The sequence below is a fragment of the Bos indicus genome, chromosome 19 (assembly GCF_029378745.1).
Source record: "Bos indicus isolate NIAB-ARS_2022 breed Sahiwal x Tharparkar chromosome 19, NIAB-ARS_B.indTharparkar_mat_pri_1.0, whole genome shotgun sequence".
NCBI lineage: Eukaryota > Metazoa > Chordata > Mammalia > Artiodactyla > Bovidae > Bos > Bos indicus.
The window spans coordinates 8,410,476-8,431,087 of NC_091778.1; the positions used below are offsets into that span (position 1 = coordinate 8,410,476).

At 40.7% G+C, this 20,612-nt stretch overlaps 1 protein-coding gene across 5 annotated transcripts in view; it reads left to right on the forward strand.

The window, feature by feature from the left end:
* The window catches only part of ANKFN1 (ankyrin repeat and fibronectin type III domain containing 1), a 486,838-nt gene that overhangs the window by 318,575 nt on the left and 147,651 nt on the right, over positions 1-20,612 (forward strand). For all 5 annotated transcript variants that reach the window (XM_070772500.1, XM_070772498.1, XM_070772499.1 and 2 more), the window contains 3 exons: positions 494-704; positions 14,083-14,277; positions 16,036-16,149. In XM_070772500.1, the coding sequence (XP_070628601.1) occupies positions 494-704; positions 14,083-14,277; positions 16,036-16,149 (520 nt within the window). The remainder of the gene's footprint in view (positions 1-493; positions 705-14,082; positions 14,278-16,035; positions 16,150-20,612) is intronic.

Sequence of the window (20,612 nt, forward strand, 5' to 3'; positions counted from 1 at the left end):
TTCCACAGAAGACTGGTTTGAGAAAAACTGATGTCTGCTCTTATCTATGGACTGTATACTGAATTGTCTCCATGCATCCAAGTGTACAGATCTTTTCAGTGCTCGTTAGAAAGACGGAGGGAGGGCCCAACAGTGTTTGCTTTAGAGACCTGGGCGTAAAGGGGCTTCTCTGGTGGCTCAGTCGGTAAAGAATCCGCCTGCAATGCAGGAAACCCAGGTTCGATTCCTGGGTCAGGAAGATCCCCTGGAGAAGGAAATGGCTACCCACTCCAGTATTCTTGCCTTGGAAATCCCATGGACAGAGGAGCCTGGTCAGCTACAGTCCATGCGGTAGCAAGAATCGGACAGGACTTAGTGACTAAACCACCACCACCATCATACCACTTACAAGTGGAAATGTAGTCCCTGAAGCAGTCCCTGAAATCTACAACAGCCAGGCCACGAAGACAAGCTGGTTGATGAAACTGTGCTAACCTACTTCATTCTTCTCCAGAACTTCCAGGGCAATGAAGCCATGTTTGAAGCAGTTGAACAGCAAGATATGGATGCTGTGCAGATCCTCCTGTATCAGTACACACCAGAAGAACTAGATCTCAACACACCTAACAGTGAGGGGTTGACACCTCTGGATATTGCCATCATGACCAACAATGTACCCATTGCTAGGATTCTTCTGAAGACAGGGGCCCGAGAAAGTCCACACTGTAAGTAAACTTGAGAATAAAACATATACTATTAAGGCCAGACCCCAGTTTTATACCACGGAAGTAGTCATTACTGGCCGTTGGAAAGAATGATTGACTAACCATAGGCTCTGAAATCCTTTACACGTTTTCATAAACTGTCATGCAGATAGTGATGGTGCTTATATGTCTAAACATCCAGTTACACTTTAAATAGAATATACGGAGTGGTATTGAACAGGAACCTCAAAGGAACTTCCTCTTAAGAATTGAATGCAAGTTTTAAGATATGCAAAATACTCCAAACAAGGCTATATAGCACAGGAAGTATACACAGAGAAAAGAATGAGATAGAAAAAAGAATGAGTGTGTGTGTGTGTTAGTGTCTTTCTATTCACAGTCAATATGGTGGCTCCATTTATTCACTTAATCAACAAACACCAAAGAAAGGCCATGTTCTACGTATTTGGAGTGTAGTGGTGAGCAAGATAAAATCTCTGCATTTATAGAACTTATATTCCAGTGGAGGAGGTTTCCAACAAGCCAGAAAATAAATCAAATATAAATTCAAATGGTGATAAACACTATGAAGAAATAAAGTGAATGAATGGGTAGAGATGGATAGAGTGGGACTATTTTAATAGAATTGGGCAAGAGGAGTCTCTCTGATGTAGTGACACTTGCTCCTAGTCCTAGATGATAGCAAGGAATGATCCATGAGAAGATCTGGGGGCTAATTCTAGGCAGAGTGAATGGCAGGTAGAAAGGTTCTGAGGCAGGCAGGAATGAGACTGCCATGTTTCTGAAGAACAAGAAGGCCAGAGTGGCTAAAGCAAAATGAACACAGGGGAGAGTGATGGCCGAGGGAGACGTCACCAGGACCAGATCGTTCGGGATTAGAGAGGCCATGGTGAGATGCTTCACTTTGATTGTGTGATAGAGACATAGGGAAATGGTTTAAGCAGATGAAAGACACCTTCTGGGGAATTCGCTGGCAGTCCCATGGTTAGAACTCCGCACTTTCACTGCTAGGACCCAGGTTCAATCCCTGTCGGGGAACTAAGATCCTGCAAGCCACATGACGTGGCAAAAAAAAAAGAAAGACATTCTGCTTTACGTTTTAAAAGATCCCTGCAGTGCTCTGCAGAGAAGACACAGTGATGAGAGCAACTGTGAAATTGTAAAAACCAGCTAGGAGGCCATTCTAATGGTCCAGGAGACAGATGCCAGTTACTTGGATTACCACAGTGGTGACATTGATGGTGAGCAGGGGTGGAATTCTGGATGTCTTTTTTAACAGCTTTATTGAAATATAATTTACGTGCCATACAATTCACCCCCTTATCATGTATAATGTAAAGATTTTTAGTTGCACAGGCTTGTGCAACCATCACCACAATCAATTGTAGACCATTTTCATCACCCCCAAAGAAACCCCATACCCTTCTGCTATCACACCCCCAACTGCCCACTCCTCTCAGCCCTGGACAGCTACTTTGTATTTCTATAGATTTGCCTATTCTGGACATTTCACATAAATGGAAGCATTTAATATGTGGTCTTTTGTGAATGGCTTCTTTCTGAATGTATTTTGAAGTAGAGCTGATAGTACTTGCCAAAGGGAGCTGCTCTGGGGCCATCGACCCTGCCCAGGAGTGGATGGGATAAAATCACACAGCCCTTGCCCTGTGCCAGGCACTATTCTGAGCACTTTACATGTATTGACTCCTTTAATCCTCACACAACATTCTGAGGTAGGCACTCACATTCCCCTAGGTGCAAACTCTCTGACCCAATGACCACAGTGGCTCTGAGCCACCGTTTTTATGTTTCCTAAAAGAAAAAAGTAAACTCATCAAATTGTTAGTTTGACTAATACTGATTCACTCACTTCCAAGTGGTGAGACCCAGAAGGCTGAAAGAGAAGAAATATATAATTAGAGGTCACATCTATGCTCCTAAATTTCATAAAACCCCGCCACCCAAAGACTAGGTACAGAGGCAGATCCTTGTATCAGAAAACTCTTTCTTTTAAAAATGCTAAGCTCACCACATCCATGTCAAAAAGAATGAGGACTTGGGTTCAGTAGCATGGGGCTCTTCAGTAAGAGCTCCTTCGTCAAAAGTGCAGCTTCTTTTTAGTGGAACTGGAGGGTTTGGATGGATGGGCAAAGAAGGATGGAAGAAATGAGAAAGGTTTATTTGCTGCCTTCCAATTTATGTTGCAATAATGTCAGTGAGAGAGCAGTGGAGAGAGAATCAAGGGGTCTGAACACAGAGAATGCAGACTGAGCCCCATTCTATAGGAACAAGGAGACCATTCATCCAGATGTTGCCTGCACCGAGCTGGATGAAACATTACTCTTACTTACCTGAGACGCTACAAAAAAATGTCTGCATTTTCCACGAAACCAGTAAGACTCCCAATCCCCCTCAATCCCCTTTGTGCATAATTAAATCTCCATAAAAGAACCCAAGTACTAAATATCTAGTTAAACCAAAAGAAAATTCATTGAAAAGATCCCTGGTTTTTCCTCATTCCCTGTGGGATGATAACCACATTATCATCACCAAGTTGTAAAGGATAGTGAGAGAGAAACCCAGCTTTTAGCCTCCGGGTAATATGATACCTAAGTCACCTCGGCCACCCAAAAAGTTAAAGAGACAGGATCGTGTATAGACTCCCACGTGTGGAAGAATGGCAAAGGACAGCTGATTGAGGGCCTATGAAATCTCCACGTACATTCTCTCCAGTTTTCACACTGGCCCTTCAGGATAATGTTATTAACTCCATTTTGAAGAAGAGGAATTTGTGATTCTGAGAGGTTATGTGACTGACCAAAGGTCACACATCGAGCAAATGAATAAGGGCGTCAAGGATTGAAGTCCAAGTGTGTGGGATACCATACCTGGGGTCCTGCTGTGCAAATTTATTCTCTTTGCAAGTAACCAGTATGGAAGGCTGTGGCCACTGGGCCCCTTTCCCTTTTCCTTTTTGCTATTTGCTAAAATTCCATTGTGTGTTTCTTTGTTCTGTTCTGTGCCCTGAGCTGCCATTTCTGTTGGAAAAAAAGCAGGATAGAAGAACACAATCTGTTTTCAGGGATTTTTAATTCACTTTATATATCAAGTATAAAAGAAATCAAATTGCTTCTGTGCGTGAGTATGAGTCAGCCCATGAGAAAAACAGTCTGGCAGCTAGAACCAGGTAAGCAAGCACCTGTTGCAAACTGTTCCACAGAAGCAGTAGAGGCAGGATAGAAGAGTAAAAATAATACCACTAACAATGAGGTCTTCAGTTCTTAGAGTATTTTACACATTGCGAAAATGCTTTTGCTTACATTTGATCCTGACCACTGGTTTGTGAGATGAGAGTTGCCCGAAATAACAAAAGACCAATAATTCATCCAGTGCTCCAAAGCTAATAAGTGGTGGACCCACAATTTGAACCCAGATCTTCTATATTAAATGCTTTGGTATTTAGTATTAAATGTATTTAGTATTTAGTATTAAATGTTTTAGGTGTTTGTAGAAAAGTATTAGCCCACTTCCTGACACAATGTGGGTATTCAGTTCCTTTCTTCCCTGACTCTCCTCCACCTGTTCGTCTTCTATTGCCTGTCAAATATTCAGGATTTCTAACAGGGTAAAATTTCTGTCTTCCCTTCCCCTGTGTGTTCCCTTCTGAAAACAGCCCAATACTCTTTTCATTATGCCAACCAAAGATTTGGACATAATTCAGAAGAAAGTCCTCTGTATTTGTCTCCATTTCAAAACAGGAATCATAAAAACACACATGTGTTTGGGGACTTAACCTCCTAAGCCATTGGTCAGGCACGTTGTCCAGGTTTTAACCCCTCCATTCATAGAGCTATATGGAGCTGTTCTTAATAAACATGGCTCAAAATTCAGCCATGAACATTTCCTTATTCGTAAGCGAAGCGCCAGAAGCGGCCACCCAAATTTGCACACTGCCCCAAGGTTAAATATATACAGAACTTCAGCCTGCTCGTTAGATGAATCAACTGTCTTTATTTGGCAACTTTTTTCTGTTCCTCCCACCTTTAGGTGAGCAGCACAAAGTAATATTCATTCCTTCTAGAAGAAAACATGAGCCATTATTGAAGTAGAATCCCACATAGGTGTGCCGAGCTTAGGAAACAGGCCCAGAATCTCAAAGGACCAGACCTAGGAAAACTAATGCACAGAGGTACTTCAGGATACCTGGGGACTATCTTTTTGATTTTTTAACCCGCTCAGTATCCCCCTTGCTATAACACATACTCAGTTGAACCACTGCTATCTGAGAAAGACTTGCTCCGTATCTGAAAGTCCCCTGTCATAAACCCCTCCCTTATTCCAACTCCTATCCTGCCCTCCCCTTGGACTCACACTTCCACAGTCTCCAGAGGAGTTTACTGAATCATTGGTGCTTTTCTGAGGTTGCTACCTACTTGGCATCATTTAGGCTTTCCCCATGGACAGAGGAGCCTGGGAGGCAGAGTCGGACCTGACTGAGTGGCTGAGCACAGCACAGCATAGGCTGTATAAACAGTGATCATAAAGAAACTAGTTATTTTTGGACACCTACCATATGCAAATCTGGCCACTCACATGAATGTTATCTCATCTTTCGATCCCAACACCTGGCACACAGTAGGAGCTGAGAAATTTTCAGGTGAAATGTTAAGACCTGTCTTATGCTGTTGGGAATCACAGGTATTGAATTTTCGCACACATACATGCGCATTCACACACACAATGCATGAAGAAAACTTTGTCTTCCAGTAATTTACACTGTGGGGAACCTTCTGTTGCTGCTATTACTGTGTCTTCCAGGCACTGTTTTGAAATTTGGTTGCAGACATAGCCTGACTTTTTGTTTTTACACTGATTAATCACATGGCAGACTGTTCTTCTTTCTGCCCTTTCCTATAGCTGCATTCTCCCTTCTGCCCCGACCCTCTCCTCCCTCTCTGCATTCCACTGTGAACTCCTCTCTCTTGCTTTCCCTTGGATACTGCCTGTGGCACTAGGAAATGTCTCCCAGCATTAGTTATGTTCCGTTACTTCATAAAATGAGATCGCAGAGTAGCTGTCATCTGAGTGTGGTGCAGACACCAATGTCAAAATCTGGCAGCCTTGTCAGGATGCACCACTCGTTTCTGCAGTAGTCGAGGGTCCATGCTGGTGCTGGGACTGGTTCAGGGCACGTCTAAGAGGTGTGACTATAAACTAATGAGGCTGGCTTTATGTAAACAAACACACCAGGAAGGCTACAGTCCACACGAACGTTATCCTGTAACAGGGTCCTCATGGGAGACCCCACGCTTGCCTCAACAGTGCTGCCATTGCCCTAAACACTTCGAGATTTGTCCTCAGAGCCAGTTTATGAGAAAATCTGACTCGTTGCTCAGAGTCACACCTGATTTTTGTTCCAAAACAGCATTGCTCAGCGTCATCACCCTCCCTGTTTACCAGACGTGGCTTCCAATGATTTAGAGAGGTTTCCTGAAATCAAATCCACCCTCAAAAGACAATGATTTTCAGCCATTAAAACTATGTAAAGGACAAGGCTTAAGCAGGTCTCTAGAATGTGTCCCCAGATATTTTTGTCTGCTTCATTAAAATAGATGTACAAACCATCACCCTGACTTATGAACTTGCTCCTCCTCAAACCTTATCCCATACTGCTAAGCCCTCACCTGTGATACGCAAACCTCCATTCCATTCCTTAAACACACCTCACTATCTTATTAGAGGGCCTTTGTATGGCTATTCTCCATGCTTGAAAAGATTGAGTGCTTTTAATCTTGATCATTACATTGCCAACTCCTTCTTAACATTTCAGTTCAAATTTCACATCTTCAAGAGAGGCTTTCTTTGGCCACCACGTCCAGGGTCTAAAGTCTCTTTCTTTTTTTTTTTTTTTTCACCTTGAGTTTATGGGGATCTTTAGTCTCTTTTAGCAATTTAAAGATGTTGGGAGCAGCAATAGAAAGTATATTAAAAAAAGGATGTAAGGCAAGAACTGTTCTCCATATCCACTGTTTTGGGCATGGGAGGCCAATTTTTTAAACAAGATTTTACCTATTTCATTTTTATGTAGATAAGTGTATTAGGCTAGACTTTGCTGTAGTAACAAAAATACCCTCCCCCAGTTTCAGTGAACTTACCACAGAGGTTTATGTATGGCTCATGCAAGCTTGCTTGGGTTCAGGCCATCCTCCCTAGGCAGTTGACCTCCATGCTTGAGTGAGAGGAACTGGGTGGCATAGAGTTGTACATAGGTCTTAAGAGTTTATTCTGCAAGTAAAGCCACTTCTGATCACATTAGTTTATTTTAGTTTTCTGCATAGCACTGAAATCACTATACAATATTTTCTCACTGTTTTGATTTCCTTATTTTCTCTCTCCTCTGCCTTAGAATGTCAACTCCAAAGAGCAAAATTTGTCTCATTGGTCACTCTATCCCCATCAAAGAGTAGGCACTTGACAAATATGTGTTTAGTTGAACTGAATAAATCCCAAGACTACTTCTACTTCTTTTGAAGGGTGTGAATACCTTATTAATTTCGAAGGGAATAATTTTACTAAATATCAAGTGAATTTACCTCTTTTATTTCCAAATAATTTTTTAGACATCAGGTGTCCATAGCCTAAGTTCCAGTCACTTGCTTTTCAAGAGTTGATAACTGTTCTTTCATTCTTTTCTTTTTAATTTTTAAATATTCCTGCAACACTGAATGTATTCTCCTTTCCCAAAATTAAAACATGCATAAGGTATAAAGATACCTTTGTTGGCCAACCCAACACCACATGTGCACATGCACACACTCACTGTCCAGGCTTCTGTCCCTCAACTCGACCAACATAACCACTGGTCTGCTCTAAAGACAGGATTGCGCCAGAGGATCCACTTCCAAACTTACTCCAGTGACTGCTGGTGAGAGGTCTGTGTTCCTTCCTGTATGCGCCTCTGCATTGCACTGCTCCCTACCATGGCAATTGACTTCCCCTGCTGCTGCCGCTGCTGCTAAGTCACTTCAGTCGTGTCCGCCTCTGTGCGACCCCATAGACGGTAGCCCACCAGGCTCCCCCGTCCCTGGGATTCTCCAGGCAAGAACACGGGAGTGGGTTGCCATTTCCTTCTCCAATGCATGAAAGTGAAAACTGAAAGTGAAGTCGGTGAGTCTTGTCCGACTCTTAGCGACCCCATGGACTGCAGCCCACCAGGCTCCTCCATCCATGGGATTTTCCAGGCAAGAGTGCTGGAGTGGGGTGCCATTGCCTTCTCCTTGGCTTCCCCTAGAGGACATTATTTAAGAGAGGGAGAGACCAACCTAGATGGAAGCACCAGTCTCTTTTGTAACCTAACACCAGAGGTGATATGTTATCACTTTTGCTGAATCTTGCTGATCTTGATGCCCAGCGCAGATCAGCTCTGGTACAAGGTGTGAAAACTAGGACAGCGAGATCACTAAGGGGTCTCTTAAAGGCTGGCTCCTCTACTACCTATCTAAGATTGTTGAGAATCAAACGCAATAGGTTTAAAACATTTCCCTGGCACGTTGTAAATGGTCAAATAAATTGTTAGCCAATATAACTCTCAGAAACAAAATAAAACAAGCCAGGATTTTCTGGTAGAGAATTTAAATATTTTACCCATCTGTTGTATGGTCTGTGCTGTGAAAACACTGTCCAATGTAAGCACTTTTTAAAGTTTGTAGGATTTTGTGTTCTAAAACTACACTGTCAGGCATAGACATACGACTGTCGAGTACTTGAAATGTGTCCAGTCCAAATTAAAATGTGTTTTAAATGTAAAATTACAATGAATTTTTAGGGCTTAAATACCATATATATATATAATTAATAATTTTATACTGATTCCATGTTGAAATGATACTGTTTGGATCTATTAAGTTAAATATATCATGAAAATTAATTTCACTTATTTCTTTTTGCTTTTTTAATGTCACTCCTAGGAATTTTTAAATGATGTGACACACTGTATTTCTATTGGACAGTACTAAAAAATAAGCAGAAGTTACAGCTATCTTATTTCATCTTTAACCCCTCTATGACATTATTGAGAAATCTGCTTTGGATTTTCTAAATAAGTTCTTCAATTATTTTGTGTGTTTGTTTCAGAGAAAATGTCCATTTGCCCCTTGGAGTTTGGGAGACGTGGGCAGAAAGTCTCTCTATGTCAATAGCTCTAGCTTCTTAAAGAGCAACCATTACAATATACACTATATAATGTGGACTTTGTGTGTCCACATTCTGCTGAAAGTATCAGAGAAAAACATTCCAGAGCCCCATGTCCAAGTTGTAGTGAGTTCTAAGAGAAGAAAGTTCACAGTAATTGAAATGAAACGTTCAATCTCCAAATCACTAAAACGTTTTGGGAATCACACTCTCAAAGTCCTTGGGAAAACCTGAAAATAAGAACGGGTTGAGACCCAAGTGAATTTTGAGCCCTGAATCTTATTAAGACAGGTAAATTGCAACTTATGTTTTGAGTTTTTTTTAATTAAAAAACATTTAATTATTAAAATATCTCTATATTACTTCTTTTGACATTCCTAGCTGGAAACAAGTCAGTTGTGAGGTTGTTAGAAATCACAAGTCATTTATGATCAGCAAAGATAAATTTTATTAACTGCTATTCTTGTTGGCCCAGAGGATATTGGCTTACAATGCAAGGTTTATACATAAGTGACCTTGTTTTCTCCTTTGAAATTAAAGATAGGGTTGAAATTGACACCACTGAGTATATAATATATTTTTTGAATGGAAGCTAAAACAGAGCATTTGTATCTGGGGCAAGAGATTTTTATTTTTTGATGGAAGAACACAAAGGTATTTTATAAAAACAAGTATTTGATTTATGTTTGTGTGCCTCTTAACTATAACACAGACCAATGGGTTTAATAAAAATTATATAAACCTGTACTAACTGAGAGTCTTCCGTGTACAATCACTGGTGAGCAATGAGTTCCCCTCATGAAGAAAATCGCACAGAACCAAGGGTACTATACAAGAGGCACCTAAGGCTAGTGGTAAACATCCTTCTACCACTGAGTTTAAATGATTATCTTATTGCCCCGTATTTCTCATCAGTGAAAACAAGGGAAATGCCAATGACAATAGAAAAGTTATCACTACATTGCAAAATAGCGTATCATTAGTAATGGGCAAATGTATTTTTTAAAGTAAGCCAAATGAATCATTCCCTGGAATTGTCAATAAAAAATTAAAATTAGTTTACATTTTACTCTTTATATTTTTCAAGCTTTAAGCAATTTAGGCCCCAATTCACCAATTGCAAGGTAAAAGGAAAAAATTAAGAAATGTAAGGCTAATAAGTAGTTGCCAGTCAGTAGGTTAGATTCTGATGGTGAAGAAAATCCACTCGGTCTGATTATTACTTATCTCAGGATTTAAACAGTAACCGTAATTGTATTCTTTGAACACCAAGTTCCTGCCCCTCCCCCCGTTCCCACCCCAGTAGTTAATTAGCTGGGCAGGTCTTAGAACAAATACCCACTCAGAAACACTGGGTGGTAGAAATGCTGTTGATAATTAAACACCACAATAGCATGGAGCCTATTTCAGGAGCCAAGTGGTCTTGCCCCAGCCGAACCGCTCACCACACACTCACAGACCCTCTATTATGCTGGCTATGGCTGCACAGAGGGATAGCTGCCTGACTGGGGAAGGGATCAACTGCAGGAAGAATGAAAAGACCAAACCTCGCAAACAGGTCCCGGAGTTCCGGACTCAAGGGGAAAATACTCAGAGAGTAGAAGTAAAGGGAGAATGGATCCAAGAAGGGAAGTCACAGGCAGGAAAATTGATCACAGAATAGATGTTAACCTTCCTAGTTTCTCTGTCCAAACGAACCACCAACATAAGCTCACCAATCTTGCGCCAAATAGATAGCACTTAGAAAAGAGCAATACATAAAGAATAGGTTGATCTGCATTCCATTTGGGTTTAGCGGAAGTTCACCGAGTTTAAGGTTTTTAAGTTGGAACATCATCCCACCTCCCTGGATATCAGTTTATCTTTAAAAATAAGGGGGTTGAAAACGTTCTCATTCTGGGTGGAAAAAATAGGAATGAGATTCCCCAAACAATCTCCAAGGTGTCAAAAAGCTGAACAGACACATCATTACTCAAGATAAAACTACACAGTCTAAATATGATTATCATGTTTACCTGCTTTTCCTTAAAACGTTAACTCAGTTTGTTAGGTTTGATTATCTAATGCCGAACAGATGCTTCTATTGGTAGTTATATAGGTCATTATTAATAGGGAGAAAAATGATTACTTTAAGTCAGCTGATTTGGCAGTCAATAAAGAAAATCTTTCAAGAGAGAGTGTTTTATTAAACTATTAAAAAATCCATAGGATAAAAATAATAAAAGGTTTGCTTGGTGAAATGGTTTGAAACCACTGGCTGAGTTAGTGCCTCTCCAACTCGTGCATGAAATTACCTCTAACGGAAGCAAGTGAATAGGTATATTCCCAGGGGCACCTGGGAACTTAGCCTGGAAAAAAAAGAGAGAAAGAGATCTATAATCTTTCTTTTCTAATCTTCATTTTTTTAGGAATATGTTCCACTCTTCTCCGTAAGAGAAGAGCTTGTTTTAACTTCTAAATAATTTGCTTTCATCAAAATCTGCCTAGAAAATTCAATGTTCCTGAAAGACAGACATATTTATTCTGAGACTTCAGAGATATCCACTGAACTCCAACAATACCACCACCATACTGTGTTGTAAGTTAGATGTCTCAGTTTGAGAAGCACATGTAGCTAAACCATTTTGGAAAACTTACTCGGCCATAAAATTTTCTGTATCTTTCTTGTTATTCTATGAAGAGGTGAATGCTTTATTTTAAAGATTCAGAGTCCTTTTACCCCTACAACTCAAACAGCATCAAGTCTTCAGTCTAGGAATAAAGGAAAAGTCTAGAAACAAAATGTGTTGTGCTAGGAAAAGCAGGAAAAATTTCAGGGGGAGCCAAGCACAGCTCAAGAGAAGCTGTCCATCTGAAATACCACCTGGAATTCACACCAGTAATAACTGTTGTGGATATAAAAATTAATAGGGGGGATTTCATAGTATTAGAAAAATTTATTTTTATAAATCATGTGTCTATCGCCCAAGTGTTGACGCATGCATGCAATTCAAACATCAGGCTCACAATAAAAAGCTCACTGAATGACTTAGCAAGGACAATTCCCCCATTTTGTCCATAATTTGGAGTGGAAGAAGGTGGGGGGAGTGGGTAAAGGGTGCAGTTACTGGGTCAATTAATCAACCTGAAAACTGTGACACAAACTCTGACGCCTAACCTATGTCTAAAAATACACAAATGTATACGAATTTGTTTTAAACTGTCAATGCCTATATTTAGGACCTTCCCAGCAAGGCTATAATGAGACTGTGTTTGAGGGCTTCAGTCATAGCAGACTCTACCATTAATCTGAAGTTAGTTAAATTAACAGCATTTAGTACTGACTTGTCAATCTCACTGCTTCAGGAAATTGCACCTTGAGGCTACTAATATTGCCAATTTTTCCACAGGAGTATGTGCCTGCGTGTGCGAATGTGTATTTTTTTTTTTTCTCCAGAACCTCTGTGTTCATACAGCATCATTGCTTCCCTACACCCACAGCACTTACATTATCATTTATTCTGGCCTCCTTTAGCCTTCCCAAGGGGTTCTGCATAGTGTAGCTTCTCAGTGAAAGAGTTTTTTAGCTCTATATTTGTTTGTTTATTTTTCTGTCATGGCTCATGACTGAGGCTTTAAAAAAAAGTGTGACAGTATTTAGAGTACATGATTGACTGCTACAGCAACATGCATTAACCATGACAAATCTGCAGCAAAACACAGTCCTGAGTGTTCTAAACAGCAACTTTAAAAAGAAAGAAAAAACGAAAAAGACTCAACTAATTTTTCATTGACTTCATCTGTAAATAAATTTAGATTGATGGTAAGCAGGGGCAATAATAAATTAGTATTCATTTCCTGTAATTAATGCAAACATGCCTATGAACACACGACAATATGAATATATAACCACTTAATTTCCATTTCAAAATACACCTAAAATTTTTCACTTTGTGTTATCTTCATAATATTTTCCCTCTTAATTCGAAGAATGAAATGGTTAGATATCTTTCCCACCCACCAGGGGGAAATATTGTTTTGGTCACAGAGGGTGTCAAACACGTTTTGGTGACAGATCTGCAGAACCTGGTTCTGCTCTGTTATATTATTTGTGTAATCCTCTACCCTATGCATGCTAAGGTTCTCTTCTCTTATTTATCACTAACCAGGAAGAGCTCCACTGAAGTGGCCAAGAGACCACCTAGGCAGGCCCTCACATGCATGAGTGCCATGACTGGACAGCAAGAAGCAGACTCCCAACCTGACATAAGAATTTGAAATGTTCTGTCACTGACATGAACGTTCACTCACACAGGTTGGGTAAATAATATGATGTGAATCAAATAAAGATTATTACACACACTGAATTAAAAAAAAATACCAAGCCTGACAACCTTTCTTGGCAAGAGGAGTTAGTATAACTTGCTCTCTTGGGCACGGGCATCTCTAGAAATCATTCGCACAGTCAGAGCACAATTAAAGGGTAGAATTGATCAAAGATCACACCCAAGTCATCCAACCATCAGGACTCACTGGTTCTATTGTGGCAGCAATAGTGGAACACTTTGTTAACAATCCCTGGGTTGGGAAGATCCCCTGGCGAAGGGATAGGCTACCCACTCCAGTATTCTGGCCTGGAAAATTCCATGGACTATATAGTCCATGGTGTCGCCAAGAGTCAGACAGGACTGAGCAACTCTCACTTTGTTAGCAATAAATAAATTGACTAACAATAACAAAATTACCACTAAGTAAAATCCCTATGAGCTAGAAAGAGTATAAAAACAGAAGATTTGATCAGGTTCTACAAAAACAAAAACACAGCAAAAACCAAAAACACATCTTCCGCAGAATGCAACTTGCCTCATGAATGACTTTCCTTAAGACCTTGCTAGTCCTACAATCTTTTGCCCGTAAGTGTTTGTACCTCTGAAGATCCGGAAACAAGTACGTGCACCATGAAAGAGAAGTGGGCCTCTGCCAGCGGCATTCTAATGACCTCTGCTAGGCAGCTATTTGGGCCAGAGGGCAATGGGAATCTCTTAAACTGATATGTTTACCTTATCACAGTAAGATAGCTAATAATGAATATAGATTCCACTTGCCCCAGGCATTTTTAAAAACTCGTAGTAGACTCCCAGATACCCTGTCAACAAAGCAGCGTTTGCCCAGAAAGAAAAAGCGAGTCAGCCCATTTCTTTCCTTCCAGTTGTCAGCCTGGAAAGCCGATCTATACACCTCAACACACTGGTGCAGGAAGCCCAGGAGAGGGTGAGCGAACTGTCTGCTCAGGTGGAGAATGAAGGATTCAGTCTGGACAACACAGAGAAAGAGAAACAGCTGAAAGCTTGGGAGTGGAGGTACCGACTCTACAGACGCATGAAAACAGGCTTTGAACATGCCAGTGAGTATAAGCAGAGGACTTGTTCGTTTAACTAACTGAACCCTGGTTTGAGACAGCAGGACTTCTTTCGCTGATTTTTTGCCACTCGAGGGATCACGGATGGCCGTTGTCAGCCTCTTTGAGCAGGGGTTCTGGGAGGCTGTCAAAGGGGCTTTTGTCTTGCTTGATTTTCTGGCTCCTGATAGGTTCTTTGACCACAGCCATGAGGCTTTAATGCTGTTGGCTGCCCTCCATCGTGTCACACTCATCTAGCTCCTTCCTCCCGCTACACCCTAGTGTCTAATGGCCTGGATGGTCTGATTCCCTAAGTGGCTTCATTTTGAGATGTGGAGGTGGAAAAATACTTGTTTGCCTATCTGTCCAGTTTCTGCTTCAAGTTCAAGATTAAGTTGTTTTCAACTCTCTACTATATACAGCTTATATAAACTGACCTTCAGTTACTACAGCCAACAGAGAAGGATAACCAACCTATGAATTATGCTTTTGTCTGCACTTCCATTCTCTTTACCAGTTCTTTTTGTTAATTCAAGAAAAGCTTTGTTTCAGGATAATACTCCTTAGCATTGGAAGGCACGGCTTAGTGTCACCCTACTATAAAAATTCATATACAATCCGAACACTTGTAAAACATTAAACTCTTATTCCAAAAGGTGATCTTATTTAAACAACAAAAAAATTAGACTTGAAATGTTTAATATAAGGAAAAGCTCAGTTCCTTAGTTTGGGAACTATCTGCCTCTGCTTCTTGATAAACACCAAAGGCAGAGAAATTCTTGTTTTCTGTAGTATGGTATTCTAACTACCAAATCTAGGCCTAATCCTTTCTCTTGAAGCAAATAGCTTAAGTAACATTCATGAAAGGTTGCTTTTAATATTAACAATCCCTTTAGTAATGCTAATAACATGCTTTAAATAAAAAGCATTTCAATAATTGTTGAAATTATTTTCAGCAACTGTTTCAATAAATGCATTTACCATTGTATCTCATTTAGGATAGATTAATACTAGAAATAATACTAGAATCATCAAATCATTAACTTGATGCCATTTTAAAATTTTTTTCTAAATTAAAAAACATCTTCTGGGTGTCAAAAAGTACCCTGAGTAACAGACGTCCTTTAAAACCTGGGGTTAGTGGGCATGACATTTGCCCATGAAGTCTTTCTTAGAAAAATAGTATCTGATGTCATGGGAGGCAGAGTGAGAGCAAGTCAAGTTAGCATTCCATACTGGGAAGAGCCCAGAATTGGGCATCTGAAGCCATGGACTTTCATCCTAGCTATATCTTTACTGTGTTCTTGAACCAGTAATTCGGCCTCTTTGGGTTGAAGTTTCCTCATCCTAAAAGTGTGGATGTGGTTACTCATTCTTTCTACCCAACAGGGTTGCAAAAAGGCTCCAGTGAAATGATTTACATAAAAGTAGTTCTACCTACAATATTGATTCCTGCTAACACTTTCTGACCTCCTCTCCACTGGTCCAGCCCAATATTCTATTGTGTTTCTAAGATACTTTGAGAAGGCTTAACTGGTATTATTTACCCCTTCAGAAGATGTTCTAATGTTCAAATAAGACCACGATGGCAACAAATAAAGGCCATTGAGACTTCTAATGAAAATGCTCAAAGGCAAAAGCTATTAGGCTCTACAAACAAATGTCTCCATCGTGTGTGTTTCAGGGTATCCTTTGAAGAGACAGGAACATTGTTTGAAAAGGATTTGCTCTGTTAAGATCCTTGTGTTTCTCCTTCTGTCCCAGGAGCCCCCGAAGCACCCACCAGTGCTTGTCTCATGGTAACCAGCAGCACATCACTCACTGTCAGCTTTCAAGAGCCTCTCAGTGTCAACGCAGCTGTAGTAACCAGATATAAAGGTACTGGATTCCAAATATTTTTGTCACTGCTTCTCCTCAAAATACGAACTGCTGTTTGAGGAGCAATTGCACATTTTGCATGTTTGTTTTTCCTGCTGAAAAGATTTTTTTCATCCCATTTACTTTTTCAAGCTGAAGTATTTCCATAGGCATTCACACAGAGAGTGATAAGGTGATGGAGAGTGTCACAGACTAATAGTATTAATATTTCATTCTTGCTTGCAGAGCAAGCACCTCCTCTGTGTATAGCATTCACTTGTCGACAGTTCTGAGTAGGACACGCTAAAGAAGCCGCCTCTGTCTACAGGGCTCAGAGGTTAAAGATATAGCACATACTGAATAGGGGGCATATGAATTAGTAGCTGTAATAGCAGGTAACTAGGGTTGATAATTAAAACAACAATAATATTGGAGATCAGAGAAGGAGAGGGATAGTTAAATGATAGAACTGGAAAGGCCCCAGTGAAGCAGTGGCAACTGGGCCTGGCTTTTACGGATGGCTGAGATTTGAGCCAGAAGATATTCAAAGAAAAGTGAACTCCAAGTGAAGGGAACAGTGAGCGCACATACAAAAGCAAAAACATACCATAACAAGTAGAGGAGAGCAAGGGAGCTTGCAGTGCAAGCTCCAAGTGGCTCCAGGACAGAGTTCATGAGAAGAAGCAGTGAAATATACAATTGGAAAGTGGAACTAGGGTTAGAAGGGAGGGATAGAATGAGGCTTGAAATCAAGGTTAAGGAATTTAGGCTTTATCTGATGAACTCTGCAGACCACTGAATAAGACAGGGACAAAATCAGAAGTAGATTTTTCAAGCATTTAGGTTCCAGCATGTGTGTGATGTAGCTTCCCAGTGGTACTAGTGGTACAGAACCCACCTGCAAATGCAGGAGACATAAAATACACGGGTTCAATCCCTGGGTCAGGAATATTCCCTGGGGAGGGCATGGCAACCCACTCCAGTATTCTTGCCTGGAGAATCCCATGAAGAGAGGAGCCTGGCGGGCTACAGTCTATAGGGTTGCAGAGAGTCAGACACGACTGAAGTGACTTAGCACACACGCACATACAGTGTATTGGAAGACATGTGGATTTGGAATAAGGAAATAAATTAGGAAGCTATTTTATTCAGGAGAGAGGTCATGACAGCCTGACCTGACTGCTATAGTGGCCCTGGGAAAGGAGAGAGCCCACAGGAGAAAGATTTTATGGAGATGCTATGAGGATAACAGCCAAGGCTTACATGGTGCTTACCACGCTCCAGGCACTGTGTAAAGCCTTTATATGTATTAACTCTATTCCTCACAACAACCTTATAAGGTAGGTGCTGTTATGGTTCCCATTTGCAGATGAGAAAACTGGAGCAATGAAATGACGAACTTACCTAAAGACTCACAGTGGAGCCAGAAATATCACATTATGTTGACTCTTGAATATGATGGACGAAAAAGAAAGAAATCTATTTTCCTGATTCAGGAAGACGTATGAAAATTCCCTGAACAATTCTAAAACTTGATGAGACTCTCCACACATATTCTGAAATGCCAGGCCACAAGGCTGAATTTCTGTGTTCAGGTCACTGCAATTCCCACGGACCACAGAAATGTCCACGTAGTATATGCTTCCTTTCTCCTTCTAGGGCCTGTTCCCAGGAGGACTTTCTATGTCTCCAAATTACCCACAATTTGTAGCTTTCTGAGTTACTTGCAATTTTCCAGATATCTCCACTATTTTTTATATCTTAGGTAAAACAGCATTGGATTGTTTATCACTTTGGGTTTTCTGTATCAAGCTAAGAGAGGGCAGCCTGAGGAAACAGCAGATAAATGAGACCACCAAGAATGGCTGCCCACAGCCATCCTTCAATTCAATTCTGATACTTTCTGTTGGATGCCAAGATTTTCTGAAATTCAGAGCAAGTGTTTGCAGGCAATGTTAGACATGACATTTTCCTTTCTTTCTACCTCCCTCCAGCCCAGGGCTTTGATAAAGAGTTTCATCAATGCTGCCCAACTTGACATTTTCTTCTTACATTTGATTAGTGAGCTATCAGGAGCTAATTTATCCAGACTGTCAGCTATTTAATGCCCAACCATAATGCCAGCAAATTCAATCAACATTCACATATTAACACGTATCATCTCAGGAGACTTGCATTTGGGTGAGGTTGAAATGAAAGGTCACAAATGGGTTTTGTTAGAGACTGGAGAGGCTTAATTAAGTATTATAAATAGAATTGTCTGTTGCATTATGGAGTAGGTTTCCTTGTGTTAATTTATAAGGTCATAAATTGAGTCCTTAACCTGACCACTCTCAAGGGTTATTTAAAACAGCTGCCAGCTTACTGTACCTAGAGACAGCAGGACAGTTTTTAATTCAGGGTTGAAGTAATTATTTAATTATGGAAATACTAACAAAACTACACTGAGACAAGGCTAATTGTTTTCTTTGCATTTAAAAAGAAGAAGAAACCATTAAGAAATCCATAAAATGAAGTGACAATTATCTAATTGGTTAGAGGGAAGGTTTAACCCTGCAGTATTTAGAGTTTGGCAAAAACATATTGCTCTCCAGAACTGGGTTCAGCAAAACCTCAAGCCTATTTTGACAACTGGATATTTTCCCCCTTCATGCTTAAGCCAGTTTTTGAAAGAAAATCTGAATCCTTCTGTTGCTTCTTATTTACATTCAACTCATCAACATGTCAGAGAAGGCAATGGCACCCCACTCCAGTACTCTTGCCTGGAAAATCCCATGGGCAGAGGAGCCTGGTGGGCTGCAGTCCATGGGGTCACTGAGGGTCGGACACGACTGAGCGACTTCCCTTTCACTTTTCACTTTCATGCATTGGAGAAGGAAATGGCAACCCACTCCAGTGTTCTTGCCTGGAGAATCCCAGGGACGGGGGAGGCTGATGGGCTGCCGTCTATGGGGTCACACAGAGTCGGACATGACTGAAGTGACTTAGCAGCAGCAGCACCAACATGTGGTTTTTTGTTTTGTTTTTTGTTTTCAAAAAACGTTCACTGATATCCAGAAATCTTTTATAGAGCATCTCTTTATATACCAGGCCAACAGGCATCACAACTTGGAGATTAAAGTCATCCATTTCAGCTCAAAACCCAGAAAACGGTCTTGAGTGAGACTCTCTAGACTCTCTGCCTGCATGTTCCTTGAAAACAGTAAAACGGAGCTCAGAGAGCTAGTCTGTTTCTAAGTATTTCTTCCTTAGATTCCAAGAGTGCTTACATCTTTCGGTCCCATCTCACCAGTTTTCATGGCTTACAGAGCAAAACAAGAGTTATTTCAGATGCTCTGATGCTTTAGACAAGTGCCAGAACTTCGTTCCACATTTTCTCCTTGCTGCCTTGGGTGACCTACCCGGAGCTCTCATTTGCAGAGGATATGTCATTTCCCAGCAGTCCCAAAGCAGAAAGTTTTTTCAAAAGTGACTTTACTGCCCTTTGCAGGGCTGAGGGTGGATAGGACGGTATCCTTTAACAGGTGCAGTGCAGCATCTGTTTTCCATCTACAGGATGATTCATTTTCTAGCTTTTTTTTTTTTAAAAAAAGCAGGCCTTGAAGTGGTGACACTTTGCAATCTGCCAATGACAAGATGCTGTAGCTGCTCCAGTGCATGTGGGCAGTACCTTGGTTTGGATGATGTCCTTCCCCACCTCTCTTCCCATCTTGTTCCCTAAGAGATTAGAAACTGCCTCCCTGATTCCTTCCTACAAAGGCTTGAATAGCAAATTATTTAACTGCTCCTCATTTCATGGCATTTTCAAAAATAAATAAAAAAGCACTTTTTCCCGCAGAGACTGCCAGGACCTTTTGGGAGTTGGTAGTGTATCTGCTTCTTCAAAGACCAGGCTGGTGCTTCTGCCAACCACTTCCTCCAGTTTCTTTCTCAGAAGGAGAGGAAGCCAAAGGATTCCAGAGAGATGTCTGGGGGCACTGCAGCTTCTAGGAGGGAAGGCCCAGCATCTGCACATTAAAACCCTCAGGGTTGATCATTTACAATGACAGTGTGAACTTGATTATGACTTGATCACTTGGGCTGTCTTTTCATAAGACTTAAGAAAAATCTGACTTCACAGGACTTGGGTACACACTGCTCAGTACTTTATACTATTTTTTACCACTTCTATTTTTTTCCTCCTATATGTTGTAATTGGAAAGATACTCGTCTAAATAGAAAAATATATTGCATAGGAAATATATTTATTTTCCATGTTTAATTAATTGAAGAATTGATCTGATCATAAGCATGGGGGGACTACCCTCATTACTAGACTGAAGTGATGTCATCCCACAAAGTGATATTTATAACTTTATTTAGCTTGCTTGGGCAGAAGTGAAGCCTAAAGTATGCAATGAAAGCAACTCAGAGAGGCAGAAGTTGTTACATCCAGAGGACATGCAATGCAATGCAACGCATTAACTTTTTGCACACAAGTGAAA